The sequence below is a fragment of the Apium graveolens genome, chromosome 4 (assembly GCF_009905375.1).
Source record: "Apium graveolens cultivar Ventura chromosome 4, ASM990537v1, whole genome shotgun sequence".
NCBI lineage: Eukaryota > Viridiplantae > Streptophyta > Magnoliopsida > Apiales > Apiaceae > Apium > Apium graveolens.
In genome coordinates, this window is record NC_133650.1 from 309,070,197 (window position 1) to 309,094,653 (window position 24,457).

Consider the following 24,457-nt stretch of genomic DNA (forward strand, 5'->3'; position numbering starts at 1 on the left):
TAAATCGGTATTGTTCGGTTGAGTAACCTTTCGGTGATTAATTGGGTTTGATTAGTCGGAGAATCAATTGGATGTGTTTAATAAAATAAACAAAATAATTAATTTATCACACTAAATATATTAATTTAAGAAAATTAATTATTATCATTATCATAATATATTTTTTCTTTTATTAAACTCTTACTAATAAAAGAAATGACACTAGAGATCTGATGAATTTTATCTTAATGGTCAGGAGTAAGCAATGTTGCAAGCATCCCATACCGCATACGTATGATATGTTGCAACAATTGTTTGCCCCGGGATCTCATCCAAGATTCTGAAACACAATATCAAAATGAAAGCTGAGAAGCTTTTGCTCTCTAGGAGGGCACACATTGTTATTTATTTAAAGGAGAGCAAGTTACTGAAGTGTTCCACCATACTGGGAATACAGAAGATCACTGGAGGAAAAAAAACTTTGCCAAATACACAAACTGTTTGTAATATTAACGGCAAAGAGCACACAAGGAAAACAAACTCAGCCAAACTGTTGTTGCATAGACCATTCTATAGCTGAAACAAGGTCATCAGTTTAGGCATCACCATGACCAATCAGAGTGAGGAGCATTTTCTCATAATCTCCGGTGGTGTCCTTGACAATGGCTTTGTCGAGAGGGACAGTGTTCCTTTTCTCAAAACATTCTTTGATAGTCTTCATGTCGACTTCAGCTCTTGTCGCAACAACTCTGGTGAGAGCTCCTTCATCTGTACCGGTCTTGTTGATTGCCAGGCGGAGAGACTTCTCAAAGTACTTCTCAGGGAAGTTCAGACACTTGATCGCGGATCTCAAAAGTGCAAGGAACTCGTCCTTTGGGTCAGCTTTAAGATCCTGAGTTCAAAATGGATTATAATTTAAGTACTGCAGAAGAACTAGAAACTAAACTAGGTAGGTCTATATGGTGTACAATCATCTTAAACAATCGATAGGCAGTAATCAGGGGGATCATCAACTGGAGTTACCATTGAACAGCTATAAATTTTTAGGCCAGTATGTTATACAGTATCGGACATCATCATTTTGTTGGCAGAAATTTAATCAGCAAAATTTTGAAGGAGTCGAGATGTTAAGAAGCAGTTAGTGGGAGACAAGTATCGCGACAAGCTAACATCACAGCTAGTGAAGGAATCGACTAAAACAGATGCAGCTACATTATATTTAAATGCATACCTTGTTTATGTCTTTGCCGAATTCATTTTTGTAATGATTCAGAGTTGCATTGATCTGGGTTTTGCTCCTTGTGGCAAGTATCCTAATCAGGTCATCATCAGCATAAGCTTTTTCACAAATTTTCTCATGGAGTATCTTAGCCTCGGCTTTTGCAATAGTCATGTTGACCTCATCTCCCTCGTATCTGTAAGTACTTACCAGAGGCAACAGAAGCTGGAAGCATAACAAATGAAATGTTTAAGCTGGCACTAGAAAAGCCGAGCACAGGTTAACCTATTTTCTTTATAACTAATAATTATACCTTGCGGAAGTCTCCAGTAGTGTGATAAGCGACATCTTCTTCAAGGGACTTCTTGTAAAGAGCATGATAAGCCTGCTTGGCATGAAGCAAGTCCTGTGCAGACCTTGTACAAGCTATTTCGACAAGAACCTGATTGCTTTTAGTCCATCTTTTTGTCGCTTCATTAGCCAGCTGAGCATCACGCTCAGGAGGATCAAGTGCCCAGAGCTTAACAATCCTCTAATTTGGACAAGTATAAAAAAATGCATTAGTTAGTTGTCTACTACCAATGTGTTTATCTGCAGATTTGCGTGTTTGAGGCATAATACAAAATCAAAGATAACCAATAAAATCTTGATGCCAAATAGATATAGGCTTTGATTCAAATGAGAATCATCCTACTGTGAAGAAAAATTCTTGATTTATGCTTTAAACTAACCTCAAAATCGCTCGAGAGTTCCTTATCCAAGACTTTGAGAAGATCTTCACCATAAGTTTCAGCATATGTTTTCTGAATCACCTTGCGCTGAGCAGCATTTCTATGACCCAAAATTGAAATGATCAATCCCTCATTCGTTCCCCAGCCTGCAAAAGCAAAAACACAGAACAAGTCAATTTTAATCCTAAATAGCCCTAAAATCACAAAATCAACAATTTATTAGGTAATTAGCAAAAACATCATCATCTCCAAAACAAAAGAAAAAATGAACTCAACACAGTAACTACAACCACAAAGTAAACTTAATACATACAGATCTGACATTAATACAATGTTTTCTTATAACTAAGGACTAACAAATTAAGCACAGATAGAGTGACGTGACCCCCAGAATTCACATCAATTTCCAGCGTTAAATCTATCGGTGAAAAATTTCGGTCATAGATAACTACGGCCATCCAATGTCAGGACCTAGACCCTAATTTAAATTAAAAAGATCCGGCAAGAACATAATGTACACCATCCAAAAATCTTATCACCACATCAAAATCTTGTACACACATAAAAAACATAATTCATCTATATAAGATACAAAATCACAAAATCTTAAAATTCTACATCTACACTCTCTCTCTCTCTCTCCCTCTCCCTCTCCCTCTCCCTCTCTCTCCCTCTCTCTCTCCCTCTCTCTCCCTCTCTCTCTCCCGCTCCCTCTCTCTCTCCCTCTCCCTCTCTCATGATCAGTCTTGTGTCTTGCAGCTCATCTTTGAGATCATAATCACAAAACTACAAAAATCATTAGATCCAAACAAACAAAACCCATTTCAAATACAAGATTAAAGATCCACACAATGCATCATTAAAGATCATAACAAAACAAGTTGATAGATCATGTAAATTTATATAAACAAAAAAAAACATGTAGATATATGAAGAGTACCACCTTTAAAGGCCTTGTGAAGCTGTTCACAGTCATCGGAAACGGGAGGAACTTGAGAGGGGACACAGAGGGTCGACATTTTCCTTGATTTGTTCGTCAAAACTCGAAAACGAATGCAAAACAACAAGATTTTTAATAATATTACAGGATTGTATTTATTTATTTACGTGATCATTCTATTTATAGGGAGTACTATTATGTAGGAAACCGACAGGCCTTCTTGACTTTCGGTTACATTTTTACTCCCTTCGGCCCGCTGGATAGATAGTTTATCTCCACTGTTTGCACGTATTTCGAGATTTTAATAAAATATATTTTAATAATATTTTTTCTTAAATTTTTTTTGAATAAAAGTTTAAACATGAAATTTTTTTTCGGATTTTTTTAAAAAAATATTATGAAGTTATACTTTAAACGATCATTGAAAAACGTGCCGAAAAATAACGTAAACAGTCCAGTGGGACGGAGGGAGTAGTATTTTCCATTTTGTTCGTATTCGTATCTACCGTCTCGTTATCATTTTTCACGTATATGATTATGTTAATTTAGGGAAAAAATTATATAATGCAAGGAATCACATTATAAAATCTCGGTTAATAATATGATTATTTTTTTTGACAAATATGGTTTAGAGTCTTATAAATGAGTATCTGTGTTCATAAATTTTTGGGATCAGTTAGTATCGAACTCAGTACTCGGATAATAGAGAATAAAATAATTAGAATAAATGAATAATAAGATTTTTGTGTATTTTAGAATGAATATAAATCGAATTCAAGATCCGAAATGAAAGTAACTCCGATATGATTTGAAATGTCTCGTAGCAGCAAATAACGCAATAAAAGTATGGTTTAGATAAGGATTAATAAATGATTTTTCTTTAATAGGTTATTGTAAGGATTTGAAGATATGATTGATCTCTGACACGTATTTGTGAAAGATGTATGGACATGCATGATGTCGGGCCCATGGTAGGACCGGCCATTACTCAGCTACTCAACTACTAATGTGGACTAATTGTCTTATTTTGCGTCGGGATTTCAACTTTTTGGGATCTTGCATTTGATTTCCCTGAATTAAGAGTGCGTTTGAGCACGGTTGGATAACTCAATTAGTTAAAAGTTTATTTTCTGTCTTTGATCCTCGCTCACCCCGAGAATTTATGAGAACAGATACTCATTTGTAAGTCTAGAAGCATATTTGTCAAAATAAAATAAAATTAAAAAGGCGTTTGTAAACTTATATTTCATTTCAAATGAGTGATTTCAAATAATAGAATTTGAGTTGTTATTTCAAATTCTAATATTTATATTAATATTTGAATGTCTTGAATTTCAAATAAAATCCAAATCTAAATTCTCAAACAACTTATTTGATCAAATTTAGAATTTCGAATGAAATTCAGTTTCCCAAACGGGCAGATTATGCACTCAAAAACCGTTTCCCGAATAATGAGTTATCATTATGATATTTGATATTTACTCATAAATGAGGTAGATATCTTGCGTATTAATATAAATTTCATAAATAAAAATATGTCGTGTCATTTTGATAAATTTCGAAGAAATTTTTTCAATATATAGTATGAATTACGTTTTATGGAGTTCATTATTTCATTGAAGTACTTAGAGTCATATATGTTCCGCAAGAAGATATGGTTTAAAATATCTTAAAACTTATTATTTTTCGACAAATATCATTATTTTATTGAAAATCTTGTAGATTACATAAATTTTACAAGCAGAATATTACAAAATATATTATTCTACAAAGTATATTTAGTTTGCAGAATATAAATGTTCATGTTACAGAACATATTGCTGATACGTATTGTACTTATAAATGTATGAAATTTGCATAATTTTGTTGAAGTAATAATATTTGTAAAACATGTTTTATAAAATAACACGTTTTACAAAATGTACTTCAATAAAAAGGTGAACTACGTAATCGGCCCTAGTCGATAAAACGATCTAACTATTAATTGGATATAATCGAAGTATAGTCAAAATAATTAGTTTAAATATTAATCAAATTTATAAAAATATTGATAAAACAGTAAGAATAGTTTATTTGAGTTGGCGTGATAGTAGCCCTTGCTGTACATTTGTGTTTACCGTTTACCTATCTCTGCTTCTACCTCCCACACAAACAACTTACATAAAGAGGAAGAGAATCAATAAAAAAAAATATTTTACATAAGGGTCCGGTCAGGAATAAATAATTGTTGCAACATATTATATAACGATAAATTACCTCGGTAAGTGCACAATGTGCTTTCAGAACGCATGCATGAGGTCATCTTTACACGTACTCAGGTAATTTCCAGACATATGTTATGCTGATAACAATCGTTTGACTCTGACCATCTGTTAACTATTTAACAGATTATTTTTCTTGGATTGCCGAATTAAGAGGCTTGTGGGCGTGATTTGCTTTGGTCTCAAACAGCTGACTAACAATGTACATTGTTGGCCTTGCTTTTGGATTTGAATGCAAACATGCATTTGCCAGTTTTATCATCTGAATCAAAAACTCTTGCAGGTCATCTGAAGGAGGGGGGATCCTCTGATCAACATAATCTTTAAGCTCTATAGTCTCTCTCAATGGAGAAAATGGCGATGCATTTGACTGATCTCCCGGATGCCTCCCTTTGATCACTTCTAAGGTTAGTACTCCAAAGCTATAAACGTCGCATTTCTCTGTTACCTTCATTGTGTAAGCACATTCTGCAACAATTCAAAACGAATAAGAAAATGTTATAGCTGTTAGAATAATATAAGATCCTGAAAAAGGTCATTCTCTAACACCTTGAGGTTTTAGAGTAACTGGTTCCTTGACATGGTATCAGAGCTCAGGCTGGTAGAGAATAATATAAGATCCTGGAAAGGGGGAAAGGGTCATTCTCTAACACCTTAAGGTTTTAGAGTAACTGGTTCCTGGACAATAGCCTAATAGATACCCTAAGAGTAGAAATCAATGGTACCTGGTGCAACATATCCATATGTGCCTGCAACTGCACTCCAATTCGACGAGTCTGTTTTCAACAACTTAGCAGTGCCAAAATCAGAAATACAAGCTTCATAGTCTGAATTGAGAAGAATGTTTTTGCTTGAAATGTCGCGATGAACAATTGGAGGTGAACAGTCATGGTGCATGTAAGATAATGCATGAGCCACACCTTTGATAATTTTTACCCTCATTTGCCAGTTCAATTCTTTAGCTTCCACATCTTTACTCAGCATTGCTTCCAAGCTGCCATTTTCAAGGTACTGGTAAACCAAGAATGAATGTGGATGCTGTGAACAATACCCCAGAAGTTTAACAATGTTCCGATGCCTTATCTCAGTCAGTGCCCTCACCTCGTTAATGAAACCTGAACGGTCAGCTATTTCAGATGATGAGTGAAGCTTCTTTACTGCTACAGTATCAGTTGATTGTAGCATTGCCTTGTAAACACTTCCAAATCCTCCCTTACCAATGCAATAGAAATCGTCAAAGTCCTTTGTGGATTTTATGATCTCATTGTACAGTTCTTTTCCATTAAAAGAGGACACCATAAACAGCTCTTCATTTTCCTGATCATTTATTTGGATCTCTGTGGTTCTTTTCTTCCGTAAATACACAAGGATCCCTAATGCTGCCCAAATAAGTAGAGCTGCTCCCAGACAAGGAAGTAATATAAGAAGGATGAGTTTGTGATCTTTTTTCGATGAGTTTCTATCTGCAGATGAAGGATTTGTGCAAGGTTGCAAGCCAGTGATGTTCCCACACAGACCATCATTTCCTTGTACAGTTTCAATCGAAGCATTCATGAAGGCTTTGCTATTGGGGATTGGGCCTTGAAGCTTATTGAACGATATGTCAACGTGCAAAAGACCAGGCATATCATCAAAAGCCTTTGGGAGGGAACCAGAGATAATATTATGGGAAATGTTCAGTGACTCCAAGCTTCCCATGCTGCTAATCTGTGACGGTATCTTCCCTGTAAGCGCGTTATAGCTAAGATCAAGAGAAGTTAGATGAGATAACTTTGATATCCCTGTTGGGATTTCCTGGCTCAAATTGTTGATGCTAAAGTTCAAGTAAAACAGCTGCTGAGAGTTTCCAATGTTTCCTGGTATCGAACCATTAAAACTGTTTCTTGACAGATCAAGATAATTAAGTGTAGAAATTAATCCGAGTTCTAAGGGCACATTGCCTGAGAGTTGGTTATTGGATAGACGTAGATCCAAGAGATTAGTCAACCTTCCAAGATCTTTAGGAATCTCCCCAACAAGTTGATTTGTTGAAAGATCAAGCTTTTGTAGACGAGTAATATTACTGATTTCTGGGGGTATGCTGCCACTGATACTGTTCCCAGAAATGAGCAATGCTGTTAATTTCTTGCACTTTGACAAGTTTCTCGAGATCTCCCCGTAAAACTTGTTATTGTTAAGATTCAGGAAATCCAAGTCAGGATACACTCCAAAAGCTTCTGATATATTTCCATCAAATTGGTTGTTATCAAGGCGGAGCCTCATGAAGCTTGAGCAACCTTTAAAGCTTTTAGGGATTGAGCCGTTGAACATGTTGTCATTTGCAGTAAGGTTAGTAAGTTTCCCACCTTCACAAATATTATCTGGCAAAGATCCAGAGAATTGATTTGTGTCCATCTCGATAACAATTAACTTCAAATTTCCCAACTCCTGTGGTATAGGACCAGAGAGTTGATTCTCGCGAACATACAAGTATTCCAAGTTGCTCAAATCACCAAAGGAAGCCGGAATTGAACCAGTGAGGCTATTCTGACTCAATTCTAGATCATTCATGGACTTCATGTTTCCTAATGCATCAGGAATTGGGCCAGAAAGTCTATTACTGTAGAGATGTAATAGACTAAGTGACTGAAGATCACCTAATGATGAAGGGATTGAGCCATTAAGATAATTTGAATGAAGGCTCAGACTCTCAAGGAACTTCAACTTTCCTAGTTCAGACGGAATAGAACCAGAGAGTTGATTGTTAAACAGATGCAAGTATGTTAAGTTTGTGAAGTTTCCGAAAAAGGATGGAATAGGACCAGTCAGGAGGTTGCTGTCCATGAAGAGCATGACAAGATTGATGAGAGAACTGAATTCAGGAGGGATGGCATTTGACAGTTTGTTTTCGTAAATATAAAGATTAGTCAAGTTGCTTAACCTTCCGAAAGAAGCAGGAATGGGACCTTCAAGATTGTTTGTATACAAGGCAAGTTCAACAAGAGAGCTTAAGTTCCCCATCTCTTCTGGGATCGAACCATTCAACTGATTCTGAACGAGGTGGAGAACTTCAAGATTAGTTAACTTTCCAATTTCTTGTGGAATATTCCCAGAAAATTGATTGGTAGACAAATCAAGATAAATTAGCCCGGAAAGAGAACCAATTTGTGATGGAATGGTGCCATAGAACTCATTGATTGCAAAATCGATATGTGTAAGATTCGGAAGAGAGGAGAAGGGGAAGCGAGACAGAGTTCCATTAACATTCGAAACAGAGAGATTTAAGCGAGTTACACTTCCAAAACTGTTGCATGAAACTCCATACCAAGTTGAGCATGGAGAGGTTTTACCTGAAGGAAGAGCCCATGTACTCAACGCTGAGTTGTTTCGAAGAGTGGCTTTCCATTCAAGAAGAGAATTAGCTTCTTCAGAAGCATTTGCTGCAGCAAAAGCAGAGAAGAATGGAAATGCAACTATTATAAACAATATGAAGGAATCAAGATATGAATATTTTGCCATGCTTAAAGGCATGGTTTGTGTTTTGTTTGATAGAAAAACTAGTGACATAAAGATTGTTATTTATAGACTCTGAGGACAGATACATAACTCTGCAACTTCTTGTTTTCATGCCAGTAGGCTTGAGTTTATGTAACATCTTGAGGTAAATTTAAAATTAACTATTTTTCAATTCATTTCTTAGTTATCTTGAAACATATAACCAAGACGGGCCGAGAAAAACCGAAACCGAAACCGAACCGAGTCCGAGACAGTGTTGCTTAGCACTAAGCTGAGGTGCACTCAAACACCACTGCTGGATCAAGTCTTCAAAATTAACCAGTAATATTCAAAGCCTGTGGAGAGCATTAGCATTCAGCTGACCCCAGTTTTTAATTATTTTTGTTATTACTCCCATTCCTATCTAGAAAGACTTGACTTTGGTGTTAGTGCACAACTTCAAATTTGATTGAGATAGTTGTGGAGAAATTTCCAGGGACACAGTTGTGGTTCCACTTTAAAGACAAGTCAAAGAGGCCCTATAACTTTAACCCTGTGTGGCTAGAAGAAACTTTAGAAAATATAAACAACCTGCGGTAAGGTAAGCAGTGGCGGAATTAGGATTAAAATTTAGAGGGTGCTCGAAATTTAACATGAAATTTAGACCGTGTGCAAAAATTTTCTTTCTACTAACATCAATAATTTTATCGAGGGTAAAAATTTTATTTTTACCATTTTTATGAGGTCCGGGAGGTCTCGAGCACCCCATAGCCCCCCTCTGGTTCCGCCACTGATATGGTAAGTTATCTTTATAGATATTAAGAAGTTTTTCGACCCCAAGGCCACTCCAGAGTCTTTCAACCCCAAGGCCTCTGGAATTATATCACAATCCAGTAGTCAGTCTCTTTACCTGATTGTTTTGTTAATTGTTCTGCTGTTGTTAATCTATCACTAATGCAAAAACCATCTTTGTCAAATTCTGATTAAATTGAATTCAAACAAATATTTTCTCATATTCCACAAATTTGAAATGTGATAATTTTTTTGTAAATTGTCAGAAGTCACCTCCATGTGACTGACCAACTTGACATACATACACGAATAACTTAACCCAGCTTAATTAAATGTGTTATGTATAAGGCTTAATTATAACTTAACCCCCGAAGTATGATCGAATGTACGTATACATCCTTAAAGAAACAGGTCATACACGTCAACCCCTGATGTATCAAAATATATACATCATGATCCTTATTTCGGCCAAAAATTTCGAATTATGAAATCTCAAATTTTCAGGCAAGTTTCGGGGTAAAAAATTATTTTTTCGCTCCAAGTCTTAAGTCAGTTATACGTCCAATACATTAACCTCCCTCCTATATGACATGAGATGAATCTATCGAATTTATTTATTGAGATAACCCTCAAACGATACCTACCATTTAACGATTTAGGAGTGTTTGTTGTGCTAAGGGTCAAGATATACACTTTTGATACATAAGGGATTGCTGTGTACAAGTTTTATCTTCAAGGATTTATGTGTACACATCATTATACTTCAAGGTTCAAGTTGTAATTAAGCCTGCGTATAATTTCCTAATTTGTAAGTGGTAGAGTGTTTAGGCTTCAAAACGTATATAGACATATAAACGTCACTTCATTTTTGTATTAAATGTCTCGGATAGAGATGTAAATGAGATGAGCCGAGTCGAACAGTGTTAGGCTCGGCTCAAATTTGATTAAAAAGTTTAGGCTCGAGCTCAAATAACTCATTTTTTATTCGATAAATAGCGAAATGTAGCTTAGTTCTTTAACGACTAACAAACTCGAGTTTGAACACATTTTTTGTACAATAAAAAAGCTCTGCTCGTTTAGAACAAGACTCGGCTGGACTCGGTTACGGGCCTATATCGAAACTATAACATGCAATCACATCACTCTTTCTTGCTTGTCGAATATATCTTTGAATAATCCGGTGCAAGCCACTCCATACAAAACTTCAACTCTTAATTAATGTTGTAAAGATTTTCTAAACCGGGGTTCAGACTTTAGAAAAAAAAAAGTTGACTTCCCCCTCAAGGATTTATATAAACCATATCTAACATACTGTTCAAAAATCCTTAGATCATTATTTTAAGGGCCCAGATCATAGAAATTTTTTTTTGTCCTTAAATCTGGGTCCTTGAAATACAGATCCGACGTTCGTGAAGTAGTATGTTAGATAAAGCTTAATTAACACACAATTATCATGCAACATGACCCCCCTCTCAAATACTAACACAACTAAACCAAACTTTACTCCATAGTCAAGTCGAGGTGGTTTAATTTCTTGGATCCTGCTTGTTTGAACCAACAAGGTGATGAACTTCATACTATGATTAGATCAACGGTTTGTCTGGTGTGTGCTCATGAACATATTCTAAGAAAGTGTGACTGACGAGTTGTACAGATTTTATTGATGAAAATTTTTGTACAAGGATCCATCATTATTAATAAATTTTCCACCAATATTTTATGGATAGCTCATCAAAGTATAACTCTTAGCAGCAGTTGTCCACGGACACACACTAAAAAAAATCTTAGACCTATTAGTACTTTTAAACACACACTTAAGAAAGGACCTCTAAATCAAGCCCCCTAACGCAGTTTATAAATGCAGGCTCGAATGCAATTTCAGAATATACCTGGTTTGCACAGAAATAAGAAAGAACTTTCAGATACTAAAAAAACTATCCAATGCAGACTTGTATATATTTTCTCAAATTTAAGAACTGTTCATAACACATGCTTCGAGTATAATCAAGATTTTGCATTACAGAGAAAATATGATTGAAGTAGCCGCCTCTGTTATCTGAGGGGTTTTCAGCGGCTTTAACATTTGCATACTAATGCATCTGTCCTTGCTGTCTATAAATAACAATCTTTATGTCACTAGTGTTTCTACCAAACAAAACACAAACCATGCCTTTAAGCATGGCAAAATATTCATATCTTGATTCCTTCATTTTGTTTATAACAGTTGCATTTCCATTCTTCTCTGCTTTTGCTGCAGCAGATGCTTCTGAAGAAGCAACTTCTCTTCTTGAATGGAAAGCCACTCTTGGAAACAATTCAGCGTTGAGTACATGGACTCTTCCTTCTAGTGAAACCTCTCCATGCTCAACTTGGCATGGAGTTTCATGCAACAGTTTTGGAAGTGTAACTCGCTTAAATCTCTCTGTTTCGAATGTTAATGGAACTCTGTCTCGCTTCCCCTTCTCCTCTCTTCCGAATCTTACACATATCGATTTTGCAATCAATGAGTTCTATGGCAACATTCCATCACAAATTGGTTCTCTTTCCAGGCTAGTTTATCTTGATTTGTCTACCAATCAATTTTCTGGGAATATTCCACAAGAAATTGGAAAGTTAACTAATCTTGAAGTTCTCCACCTCGTTCAGAATCAGTTGAATGGTTCGATCCCAGAAGAGATGGGGAACTTAAGCTCTCTTGTTGAACTTGCCTTGTATACAAACAATCTTGAAGGTCCCATTCCTGCTTCTTTCGGAAGATTGAGCAACTTGGCTAATCTTTATCTTTACGAAAACAAACTGTCAAATGCCATCCCTCCTGAATTCAGTTCTCTCATCAATCTTGTCATGCTTTTCATGGACACCAACCTCCTGACTGGTCCTATTCCATCCTATTTCGGAAACTTCACAAACTTAACATATTTGCATCTCTTTAACAATCAACTCTCTGGTTCTATTCCTTCTGAACTAGGAAAGTTGAAGTTCCTTGAGAGTCTGAGCCTTCATTCTAATAATCTTACTGGCTCAATCCCATCATCATTAGGTGATCTTCAGTCACTTAGTCTATTACATATCTACAGTAATGGACTTTCTGGCTCAATTCCTGATGCATTAGGAAACATGAAGTCCATGAATGATCTAGAATTGAGTGTGAATAACCTCAATGGTTCAATTCCGGCTTCCTTTGGTAATTTGAGCAACTTGCAATCCTTGTATGTTCATCATAATAAACTCTCAGGTCATATACCACAAGGGTTGGGGAGGTTGAACTTGACTGTTCTCGAGATGGGCATAAATCAATTTTCTGGATCTCTGCCAGAAAACATTTGTGATGGTGGGAAACTTGAAAACTTTACCGCAAATTACAACATGCTCGACGGTTCAATCCCGAGAAGCTTAAAAGGTTGCTCAAGCTTGGTAACGCTCCGGCTTGGGAACAACCACCTCACTGGAAATATACCTAAATCTTTCAGTGTACCTACTCAACTACGAGTGCTTGACCTTTCAGCAAATCTAATTGATGGGGAGATTCCTCATTGGGTTGGATCAATGGGTAAGGACAGTTATCTGAATCTTTCATACAACAGTCTAACAGGTGGTCTTGAGCAACTACCTTGGAATAATTTATCATATCTCGATCTTCGATCCAATATGCTCAATGGATCGGTGCCCAGCTTGATCTGCAATTCAAGCGACCTTGTCATCCTGAACTTGTCTTATAACAACTTCAGTGGTTTACTGCCTATTTGTCCAGATAACGTACCATACTCACTTTCAGTTTTTGATACGCGGATGAATAAGATTGAGGGAAGCCTTCCAGCAACCTTATCAAATTTCCGTAAGCTAAGAAGTTTATATTTGCATGGAAATAAATTGAAAGGAAGAATTCCACATTCTTTTGCTGAATTTGATCATTTAGAAGTTTTTGATCTCGGAGAAAATCTAATAAATGATACATTCCCGCGGTGTTTGGAAGCACTTCCCAGTCTCCAAGTGCTTATTCTGAAATCCAATAGATTTCACGGTGTGATACACCAGAAGTCTAAAACAAAGCGCCCATTCCCTAGCTTGAGAATAATTGACCTGTCGTACAACGAGTTTTCTGGTCCACTGCCATCATTGTATTTCAAAAACTTCAAAGCTATGATGAATGGTGATGTCAATAAGATAGAGCGCACTTATATGGGGCTTAGGTTTAATGATCTTAGTTATCTGCAGATTAACTATATAGCATCTTACTCTGACTCCCTTACTCTGGTAATAAAAAAAGCTGAAACTAAGCTAGTCAAAATTCTAACGGTATTCACAACCATTGATCTATCTTGCAACAACTTTGAAGAAGAGATACCTGAATATATTGGCAATCTTCAGTCCCTCCGGTATCTAAATCTATCTCACAATAATCTCACAGGCAGCATCCCCTTCATACTCGGAAAATTGTCAATGCTGGAGTCACTAGACCTGTCATTCAACCAACTTGAAGGACAAATTCCCCAACAGCTCAGTGGTATATATACGCTCGGGGTTCTAAATTTGTCTCATAATGAACTTAGCGGTCATATTCCTCGAGGCGCTCAATTTGATACATTTGACAATGATAGCTATGTTGGTAATCTGAGGCTGTGTGGACATCCATTGCACAACAAGTGTGAACATGATATCGTAATGCAAGAAGAAGAGGAAGAGGAAGAGGATGAGGACAATGATAGTTTCTTTTCTGGTGGTTTTACTTGGAAAGCTGTGTTGATTGGATACGTCTATGGAGTGGCACCGGCCTTTATTATTGGATACTGGATGTTGCTGGCAGGAAAGCCGAAATGGTATGCTGGATTGGTGTCGAGACATCGGGCCTAAGGATCAGAAAGGATAGAGAAAAGAGGAAAGCCAAAATTCTCTGTTTCAAGATGTTGGTGTTCTCTGTGATGTCCTCGAAACAGTTTTACAGTTTATAAAAATGCACCATGTTTAGTATAATTCTTCTTCTATGTAATTCCTTAAGAATAGAGAAAAGATATACCTGCAAGTATACGCCATAGTTTAGAGAGCAGCTTGCATTGCACTGAAATCTGACATTGTTGGTGGTGTTATTAGCATCTGTAAGTTGTTCTTATTTCGTTTGTGAAGCAATCAGGGGCACCAATTTGTCGCCACATTACCTCGTCCGTAACCTTCTGAAAATCCCAAACTGCGACATTTCTGCAAATACCTTTCATCTCCGACCTTGATTTTTTACCCGAATTTCAGCTATCGTTGCCCTTTCATTGTCTGCTGGAATCTCCCTCTCGAACAATTTTAGACATAACCTTTTCAGGCACGGGCATATCCACATTGTTCCTCACCTCCCATGACAGTTTTCTGCTCACAAGACATGAGGACTGTGAAAACACAAAATCTTATTTTGTGTAAGAAGTTGCATTTGATTGTCGCAGATTGAATATTCATTATTAAGCCCTCCAACCGATGTTTTTACACAGATGACATATCCAAATGTTTGCAAGAGTTCACATCAAGTACATCCCAGGTCCGGCTGTAAACGAACTGTTCGTTAAGCTCGCTCGTTAGAGGTTACCGAACTCGAGTTCGAACCAAATATTTTGTTCGATAAACTTAACGTACGAACACATGTTATAATTAAAGAGGTTATAAATTGTGTTGAAACCCCTAAAAGTTCAAGAGGTTATAATTAAGAAAATTCTTACCTAATTCATATCTTCAAGCTTCGATTCTTAGCCTCTCTCCAGTCTGTTGATCTTGCAGTCGTCTCGCATCTTTTCGACCTTGTTGTAAGTAATTTCTCAAAGCCTCCGAGTGCATATGAATTGAATTATGATTGTGAATACTAAAGTTTTAAGTAATTGTTTATGTTTTATTGTTTAGTCATTGGGCTTATATAACAATGGCTCAAAAACTTTTAACTAGTTGTCCGAACTCGATTCGGTTCACTTCGAGTTCAGTAGGTTCGCGAAGAACTCGTGTTCGATTCGGGAATAACAGAACTCGAGTTCGGACAAAGAATTTTGTTCGATAAGTTAATGAACATTGTTCGGTTCATTAATTTTCAGTTCGTGTTCGTAAAATATCTCAGTTCTGCAAACAAATAGTTCATACAGTATATACCACTAAATCTTAGAACTATAATTATTCTAAAAATTGCCAAAAGTTCACATCACAAAAGATATTACATAGGCAAGTCTTCATTGCTCTAACAATTGTGGATACGTTTTAGGTTTCCTAAATAAATAAACTTCGGGGCTCAAAAAAACGTGAAAATGTTCTTGCCAGCAAACTAAATATAATGTGCCCAGAATGCAGTCATTACACATTTAGTTATTTCGAACATTATAATTGTGTGGTAATCAATATGCTAACATCACTTTAATGCATGCACTACTATTTAAAATTATAATTGTACTACTGACTCGAAAAAAAAAATTGTACTCTAAATCCGCAAGAGGCTTCTAGCAAAGGTAAAGAGCAGAGAGCGAGTATTCTAGTGCAACAGCTACTAAACATCATTAACAAAAGACCTACTAAGAGATTAGGGGCTAAAGTTGCGGCAAAACTTGATAATACTGACTACTGCTCTCACAGCTACGTCAAGCAGCAACTGTTTGTGCAAGCCATCATATACCCAATTCTTTAAATTGCTACAGCTGAACCTTAACAGCATCATAATAAAGTCTACCCAAAACTGGACACGAACAACAGCTACGCATCCCTTGCTACGACTAACAGCATATTATCATTGTCGATCAGCATTACAGGATCATATAGGTCAGCATTCATATGTTAACTGATGCTTCAGATAACTGCAGCAACCACATATAACAAATATGGTATAATCGCAAATCATCTCAGGTTCATCACAGCCTCACTGCTACTACCACTCCCTTCTGACCCAATGTAATGAGTGAGTAACTATGATAATTCAAAATTTTAAAATCTCATGGTGACTTCAGTTAATACAAGGTTTTTTAACTCTTACCAATCAAGACAGCATCAGTCATATACTGTAAAACTTGTAGTTTGGCAACCAGCAAGAAAATTGTAACACTGATAGTATGGCGACCAGCATAAAAATAATGTCAACAAACAGCAAAGTCATTGCATCAGCAACAGCTGCTACATCATCTCACCAGTCAGCCACATTAAATCTTCCCGAACAAAATCAGTACATGGTCCATCATAAGTTAAAATTTAGTCTTCCAGAAAATTAATGAACCATAAGCATGCTCAAGTTAAATCAGAATTATTAGAAACAAACACGATAAATTCATCATAGGGAAAGAAATTTTAAAGATACTAGATGAACAATTTGAAGACACCAATGACAATACCAAAGTATCAAGACTACCACAAAAGTAGAATCGCACATGCATCCAGTACTACAACGGAATAGATAACCTTATAAGTCAACTCCGGCACTGAATTCTACAAATCCTCATACAGAGCACAACATGCAAATTCGGAAAAGTACTCGCCAGAGTAATTTAACCATGCAGAGCAAAATAAACAAATCATCCATCTCTTATTCCTGCAGGAAATAAAATATCATATAAGGAAGCAACCATCTAGCATATAACATAATGCTAGCAGATTTATTTCACTCTTTTTTAATTGCTTTTTAAATCATAATATGATAGTTTTCTTTGACTTACCTCAGCATCAGAATTGCGAGGTGATGGAGTTCGAGAATCAGCAGGTCGAGGCCGGGGGGAAACACTCCGCGCAACAGGGGAAGAACGTTCCTTGAGGTCACGGGCATCAGAACTTCTATCCCTAGTTGGTGATTTTTTCGGGGATAAGCTCCTTCGAGGACTGAGGCTACGCCTAGGAGAAGCACTACAAACCAATCCATGTAGCATTAGAACTACAGTTAAAATTAGAAAAACAATTAGTGACAAAACTGAGTAGATTACGACTACCTTCCCCGAGACCTGCTCCTACTACGCCTTGCATCATCATATCGGCTTCTTTCACGGTCTTTACGATAATCTGGGCTTAAGCTGCGATTTCTGCTCCTGTGATGATAATCCCTGTCCCTTCCACGGTAATCACGGGAAGATCTGTCCCTACTTCGACTACGACTTCTCCTCCTGCCCTTGTCTCTATATTCATCTCTGTATCTAAAAATGTCATTAAAAGATCAAAAGCAGTGCAATATTTACCATCAAGCACTCAGTTACCTATGTCAACGGACAGCGCAAATCACACTTAATAGAAATAACAGTCACACATGCATTGTCATCTTTGAAAGCCACACTAAAAGAAGATTACACAACAGTCAACACTAATATTAAATTTATGTATTTCCAAAAAACGTTTTTGCTTGGGAGGAAATGCTGCATTATGGAAGTGACTGCAATATCGATTCCAACTCCAGGTTTGTAACTGAAAGGTGAAGATCATGACAGGATACTTGTCGTTTTAAGATCATGACAGCTGTGCAGCAAGTAACAGATATTATGGCATCCTTACAAACAAACCACAATGTTGTGACACAGGCGATGGTTATTTATTTTTATTATTTTTTGAAAAGGCGAAGAGTAAAATTTAAACCTAAGACAGGTGGATGTAATTAGAAAACAGGAACATTCAGCAAACAGAGAGTCAAATACTAAGTAAAGTTCCATTAGATGTATGGTGAAGGGACTCTATGCCTGTGCAGTGGGTTGCAGGGTGTTGGCTAAGTAGCATCCTTATGCAGATTACTAGTCAAGTATGGAGTAGAATATCATTTATACACAACTCTACTCTATAGTCTATACATAAAAAAAATCGACATGGATGATTTCATAAGTCGTCAACACCCCATATCGGTTTTGAAATTTATTCTGCTACCATACATAGAATTGTTGTGTTTAATCGTGCCCAGTTTTCTTCTAGACTTATTTCTTTATCTACTCCTAGCCTTCATATTCGATCATAATCAAAAAATGCATTCCACAGAATAATAAAAAATTTCTTTACAGAAAACAACAAACAATACCTCGGACGAGGACTACGGCTCCTTGACCTTCCCAACTTCTCCACTGGTTCAAGAATCCTCCCTTTAGAGCTAAAACCCAAACCACAAATAAATTAAATAAATCTAAAAAAGAAAAGCAAACAAGCCTCTTATAAAGCACAGTTAGCAAGATATAAACACAAACCACTGTGATAATTAAATGAGAAAAAACTGGCTCGTCCTTTCCTAATAAAACAAAAGAACTTGAAAATTTGCGGATAATATTGACGGCCTAAGAATCAGATAAACAGTTTAAATGCAAAAAACAAAAAGACTAGTAGTATTATACTCAGACACATTTATAATTTACTCATATATTCCATTATACGCCTTAAATTGCGTAAATTTAAATATACTAACTACATAATTGATGCTTACACATTATTTTACCAATTAGTACAATTGCAGCTAAAGAATATTGACAACAAATTTCTTCCTGTACGAAGAAAGCAGTACACCACCCTTAGCATTTATGTTATGTTTCTCTTGGCTTCACAAAAGGTTAATAACCAGATGTTGGCACTTTATAAAACAATTTGGGATGAACATGCCAAAATAGCACGCAAAAAGAATTTATCCCTCTGTAGCACCCAAAAACACAATATGATGCACGTCTAGGCCACATTTAATATTAGTGTTATGTTAACTAGTCCGGTTGCTCAGCTGTAGAAGGCATTTTTAACTTTCTATACATATGACAAACACGTGCATACAATGCGTTTTATTTTAGTAATGTTTAAAAATGTATGCATTATGCGGGATTCAAACTCCTGCAGCCCAACTGTCCAACATTATACCGCTGGGCACTATATCTTTTGTTTTTTATAGACACAAATATTTAGACAGTTTATTAGTACTAAATAGGGCACTCTTTTAGCCATTCTCTTTTGGGCATTTTAATCCCAAATGGCAAAGTATGGCTAAAAGGGCCTTTCCCTTGGTGACCAGCCAACAAATGTAATCAGCGTAACCTATTCTTGAAACAAGTTACTTTCTTTTAAAAACACGTGTAGCAAAAGGTACAGAGCTAAACTATCAGTAACTTCAAAGAAGCATTATCATAACATAAAGATTATCTTTTTCTCTCCAAATAAACTTCGAATATATGTACAAAACCTCTGCTTATAACCAATATCAATAACAGCAAGCGCAGAAAATCAACTTACATTCTTTCAGCATTAGGTCCATACTTAGCAAACTGAACCATTATTTCCCTTCCATCAACAACTTTCCCTGCATAATCAATAAACTCACATCAATCACAAAAAACCGGCAATACGGACAATAAATACATATAATTGCCAAAATAATAAAACACGGCAGAAAACTTGCCATCGAGCCTTTCCACAGCCTTCTGAGCCTCGTCAGCATACTTATACCGAACAAACGCAAATCCCCGCGAATCACCAGTTCTAAAGTTCAATCCACATACAAAAACACAATTAACAATTTACACACACACATACACAATCACCATTTCAAAAAAATTAGTCCATCTACAATTACACACAAAAAGTAACAGATAACAAAACCTACGTATATATACCTACAAAGTAACAAAATTAAACTCCAACACATGCATATAAGAGAGAGGAGAGAGAGGGGGCAGAAGGAGAAGAGAGAGGAAATGGAGAGAGAGAGTGGGAGAGGGAGAGAGAGAGAGAGAAAGGGAGAGGGGGAAAGCGAGGGAGAGAGAGAGAGGGAGAGAGAGAGGGAGAAAGAGAGAGAGAGGGAGAGGGAGGGAGAGGGAGGGGAGAGAGAGGGAGGGGGAGGGAGGGGGGAGGGAGGGAGAGGGAGAGGGATGGAGGGGGAGAGAGAGAGAGAGGGAGAGAGAGATGGAGCGGGAGGGAGGGGGAGAGAGAGAGAGAGAGAGAGAGATGGGGCGGGAGTGAGGGAGAGAGAGAGAGAGAGAGAGAGAGAGAGAGAGAGAGAGATGGAGCGGGAGTGAGGGAGGGGGAGTGAGGGAGGGGGGGAGAGAGAGATGGAGAGAGAGAGAGAGAGATGACCTCCGGTCACGAGGAATGAAAACATCAACGACCTTGCCATACTTATCAAACAGAGGAAACAAATCATCAGCACTAGTACCTGAAAAATCAAAACAAAAAACCAATTAATAAAATCGAATTCTGTTCACAATCAATTGGGGAAATTAGGTTACCAAAAACGTACGAAAAGTGATGTTGAGAACGAGAAGAGAGTAGGTGTCTTTGATATCCGGAGGTCCTGCTCTCCCGAAGTGCGACATCTTTTTTCAAATTTTCGAGATTTTTGAGAGTGAATTGAGTGAGATAAATGGAGAAGATGATGAATAAATAGAGAGATAGATATGAATCTATAAATTTTGGGGCGGAAGCAACTAGGGTTTGGATAATATTACGAGAATATTATTAACAAATTAATTTTTTTAACAAAAATTACTTATTCATAAATTAATTGTACTTAAATAGTTAAATACAACAATAAAATTATTTAATTTTATTGTATCAATTTTATTTCTCCTATTTCAATGCACTTTATAACGACTATTTTCATGTCGGGTTAAATATCAAACTGGACACTCAACTAAAGGTCATATATCAGTTTAAATATCAAAGTTAACGTGATTTCATTTGAATCTATAAAGTCACCGTAAATATCAAACACATACTTCAAAATATTTGTTCGAGAATTAAAAACTATTTTATGTAATTTTGTATATTTTTCTTGAATCATATTTCAACTAAATAAAAATTTATGAATTCTAATATTTTAGATAATATAGTAATATTTTTTTAAAAAAAAAATCTATTATTTATTTTTTAATTTTGGAGTCATTTTCTTTATTTAAATAAAAAAGATTAGTAGATTAATTTTTAAAAATCTCAGTATATCATCTAAATTACTATGATTTCATAACTTTTCATTTGGTTGTAATAGGATTTAAAAAAATTATAACTCCATAAAATAATTTTTAATTTTTGAGCACATATTTGAGATATTTGTTTGATATTTATTATGACTTTAGTGATTCAAATGATACACCTTTAATTTTGATGATTAAATTAATACATGACGTTCAGTTGAATTATCACTTTGATATTTTTCCATATCTACCAATACACGCATCTTTATTTGTTTATTTTTTTTTTGCATTTCCTATTTAATATTGATCATTCTAAAATTCTGAATAATGGATATACAAACTTCAAAAACCGCTATCTCGTTAAACATGTTTACTGTAGTGGGATAATTCCTGTTGTGTGAATTTCTATATATATATAAAAAGACATTTGTTTATCTTATTATTTTAATATTATCTCTAATATCATTATATTTATCACTTTTTTCAAATTTCAAATATTATTCATATTTTAAAATGCATAATATAATATCAATATTAAAATTTTACATTAATTACTTCCTTAGTTCATGTAATGTAACATCATCCCATCAAATATGTTTAATATAAGTTTAGAACAGTCATGACATGTCATGTTATTGAGCATATAAAAAATAAAAAGCAACACTTACAAATCAATCAAAATCGAGCAAAGATTTAAATTATGATCCAAATATCAAGTAGTTTAGTTAGTTGAAACCGAGTTATTAGGTTACGGCACCAAGATCTTAGGTTCAATTTCAAGTGAACGCGAAATCACGGTGGTGGGGTCCTGGGCTACAGGATCGAGATTGTGGGATGTTGTACTAGTTAGCCCATCACACGATTAGTACAAGTGTGCGTAAACCTTGTAAATTGATCTCAGCATACCTATATAATTAAAAAAATAGAACTTCATATGCATAAAAGCGCGCACATTCAAAAAACTATATAAACATAGCCTACCACACGATAAGTAAAAATGCGTAAGTTTTGTTAATTGATATTAGGATACCTATAAAATTAAAAAAAATATTATGCACAAAAGTCAATTCATATAAATATATTAAAACAACAACTTATATCGACCGACTCATTAAAAAAGAAACACTAAAAGACATTACAAGATTATTTTTGTAAACCTTGTTATATAGATCAATTCACTCTTGCAAAAAAAGAAAACAAAAATCAAACCTTATAAATTAATTAAAATAATGACGGTTAGTCGATACTTTGTGTATATGCATAGAGGTAACGGGACCTCGGAAAGAAAGAGAGGCTAAAAAAGTACAAACTTACGTACATAAATAAATTATTAAGGTTTTCTTGTAAACTTTTCTATAAAATAGGTATTATAAAATGTAATAGTTGACTTTTTTGTGGTCCCGTAAAAGTTGGTGTGAGGAAGCGTTGGTTGATTTTGGAAATGTAATAGTTGGTAATCAGATACATTTGGTTTATCTGGCAATTTCGAGTCGAAATTATGTTTTGAATAATTTGAAAAAGAGTTGTATAATATATATTTTTCATGGTTGATAATGGTAATCTTGTTTCATACTGTTAGGAATATATGTGCATTAGTTTGATGATATGTTTAACAAAACACTTAAGTAGAAATTTAGTGTCTGTAGCCTCAACGGATAAGACCACTTTGGCTATCCGTTGATGGTGTAGCTTTACTTAGAAATAAGTCTAGTATTGTAGCATATTTCAGTCTCTGTATTTAAAATTGTAATTCTTAGAAGTTGAGAGAAACTATGAGTCATGTTGACTACTAGATGATATGCAGATAGGAAGGCCAATTGTAAATATTTCATGCCTTGTAATTTTGTATAAATGAAGTGGTATCAACGGATGACTTAAAAGACCTTCAACGGATGAGAAGCTAAGCTTCAACGGATGTCTCTAAAGCTTCAACGGATAACATCCTTCAACGGATGAAGTCATCAACGGATGAAAGCTTCAACGGATGTTCTGCTAATTAGCCGTTGATAAGTGGTAGTTGTACCTACAAACAGAGGCACGTGGGTTGACAGAGAAAACCTGAGATGTGGTAGCCGAATTTCAGGATCAACAGAAAAAGCAGCCGTTCTTCTTTAGTACAAAGTTGCAATAGTCAACAAAGTACTTGAGTGAACAGGAAAAGAAGCAAGTGAAGAACTTATTTTACTATTGTAATTTTATATTGTTTTTCACTTGTACACTTGGTAATATATATAAACCAAGAAGAAGCTAGTAATTAGATAGATTTTTCCAGAGCTGTTAAGAAATATCTTGAGAGAAAATTCATCTAGTTTGTACTAGGATGCAGCTGTGATCAACATTGTTGAACACAGATTTTCTAATATACCATCTCTGGTGGAACAACAAATCCACCAGAAAAGTTTTTAAAGTTTGTTGTGTTTTTTACATTTTGTGTTTGAATATATATCTGTCTGCATTAGCTCAAAGCAATTCATACACTTGTTCATCTAGAACACACTGCTTTAATAAACTTCTCAAAACTTGAAAAAGTTTTGAGATTTACATTCAACCCCCCCTTCTGTAAATCTCATTGTTAATCCTCTAGGAATAACAATTGGTATCAGAGCAAGCTCTTGACACACAAAGAGTTTAAAGATCTTGGAATCTAACAAAGATGAGTAAGAAGGATATTGGAGTAAAGATCCCAGTTCTTGACAAAGACAGTTATCACCACTGGAAGGTGAAAATGCACCTTCATCTACTCTCCCAAGATGAAGGTTATGTAAACTGCATTGAGAATGGTCCTCACATTCCCCACAAAGTAGCCACAGTTGCTACGGCCACAATTGCTGTTGGTCAATCCATTCCAAAACCTAGAGCAGAATGGACAATGGAAGACACAGAAGAAGTCCACAAGGATAAGAAGGCTATGAACATTTTGTTTAATGGTCTTGACAAGGATATGTTTGATAATGTGATAAATTGTTCAACTGCCAAAGAGGTTTGGGACACAGTTCAGCTGCTGTGTGAAGGTACAGAACAAGTAAAAGAGAACAAAATGCAGCTTCTCATTCAACAGTATGAGTACTTTCATTTTGAAGAGAATGAATCTTTAAATGACACATTCAATAGATTCCAAAAACTGTTGAATGGACTGAAGCTGTATGGTAGAGTGTACCAGGTGAAGGATTCAAATCTTAAATTTTTGAGATCCTTACCAAAGGAATGGAAACCCA

At 35.7% G+C, this 24,457-nt stretch overlaps 4 protein-coding genes across 11 annotated transcripts; 1 reads left to right on the forward strand and 3 right to left on the reverse strand.

Annotated features, from left to right (window-relative positions):
* Window positions 1-332: 332 nt before the first annotated feature.
* Window positions 333-3,031, reverse strand: LOC141721673 (annexin Gh1-like). Its single transcript, XM_074524699.1, has 5 exons — window positions 2,873-3,031; window positions 1,930-2,075; window positions 1,512-1,730; window positions 1,211-1,423; window positions 333-871 (listed from the first exon to the last, which is right to left on the reverse strand). Exons 1-5 carry the CDS (start codon window positions 2,946-2,948, stop codon window positions 575-577), a joined length of 951 nt encoding a protein of 316 aa, XP_074380800.1. The 5' UTR covers window positions 2,949-3,031; the 3' UTR covers window positions 333-574.
* A 1,999-nt stretch (window positions 3,032-5,030) lies between these two features.
* LOC141721668 (uncharacterized) lies at window positions 5,031-8,744 on the reverse strand. Its single transcript, XM_074524692.1, has 2 exons — window positions 5,856-8,744; window positions 5,031-5,598 (listed from the first exon to the last, which is right to left on the reverse strand). Exons 1-2 carry the CDS (start codon window positions 8,674-8,676, stop codon window positions 5,258-5,260), a joined length of 3,162 nt encoding a protein of 1,053 aa, XP_074380793.1. The 5' UTR covers window positions 8,677-8,744; the 3' UTR covers window positions 5,031-5,257.
* Window positions 8,745-11,423: 2,679 nt separating this feature from the next.
* Window positions 11,424-14,488, forward strand: LOC141721678 (uncharacterized). Its single transcript, XM_074524706.1, has one exon. It carries the CDS (start codon window positions 11,575-11,577, stop codon window positions 14,245-14,247), a length of 2,673 nt encoding a protein of 890 aa, XP_074380807.1. The 5' UTR covers window positions 11,424-11,574; the 3' UTR covers window positions 14,248-14,488.
* A 1,203-nt stretch (window positions 14,489-15,691) lies between these two features.
* LOC141721677 (uncharacterized) lies at window positions 15,692-20,746 on the reverse strand. 8 transcript variants are annotated; one of them, XR_012574818.1, is made up of 10 exons: window positions 20,570-20,743; window positions 20,407-20,485; window positions 19,733-19,812; window positions 19,567-19,633; window positions 18,383-18,451; window positions 17,316-17,519; window positions 17,052-17,235; window positions 16,798-16,927; window positions 16,379-16,547; window positions 15,692-16,202 (listed from the first exon to the last, which is right to left on the reverse strand). XR_012574818.1 is itself a non-coding variant. In XM_074524705.1 (8 exons), exons 1-8 carry the CDS (start codon window positions 20,643-20,645, stop codon window positions 16,922-16,924), a joined length of 759 nt encoding a protein of 252 aa, XP_074380806.1. In that variant the 5' UTR covers window positions 20,646-20,746; the 3' UTR covers window positions 16,611-16,921. The 8 variants fall into 8 exon arrangements, 3 of the variants coding, with proteins under 3 accessions (XP_074380806.1, XP_074380803.1, XP_074380805.1); XR_012574815.1 differs by having other exon boundaries at window positions 15,692-16,283; XR_012574816.1 differs by having other exon boundaries at window positions 15,692-16,286.
* Window positions 20,747-24,457: the final 3,711 nt, after the last annotated feature.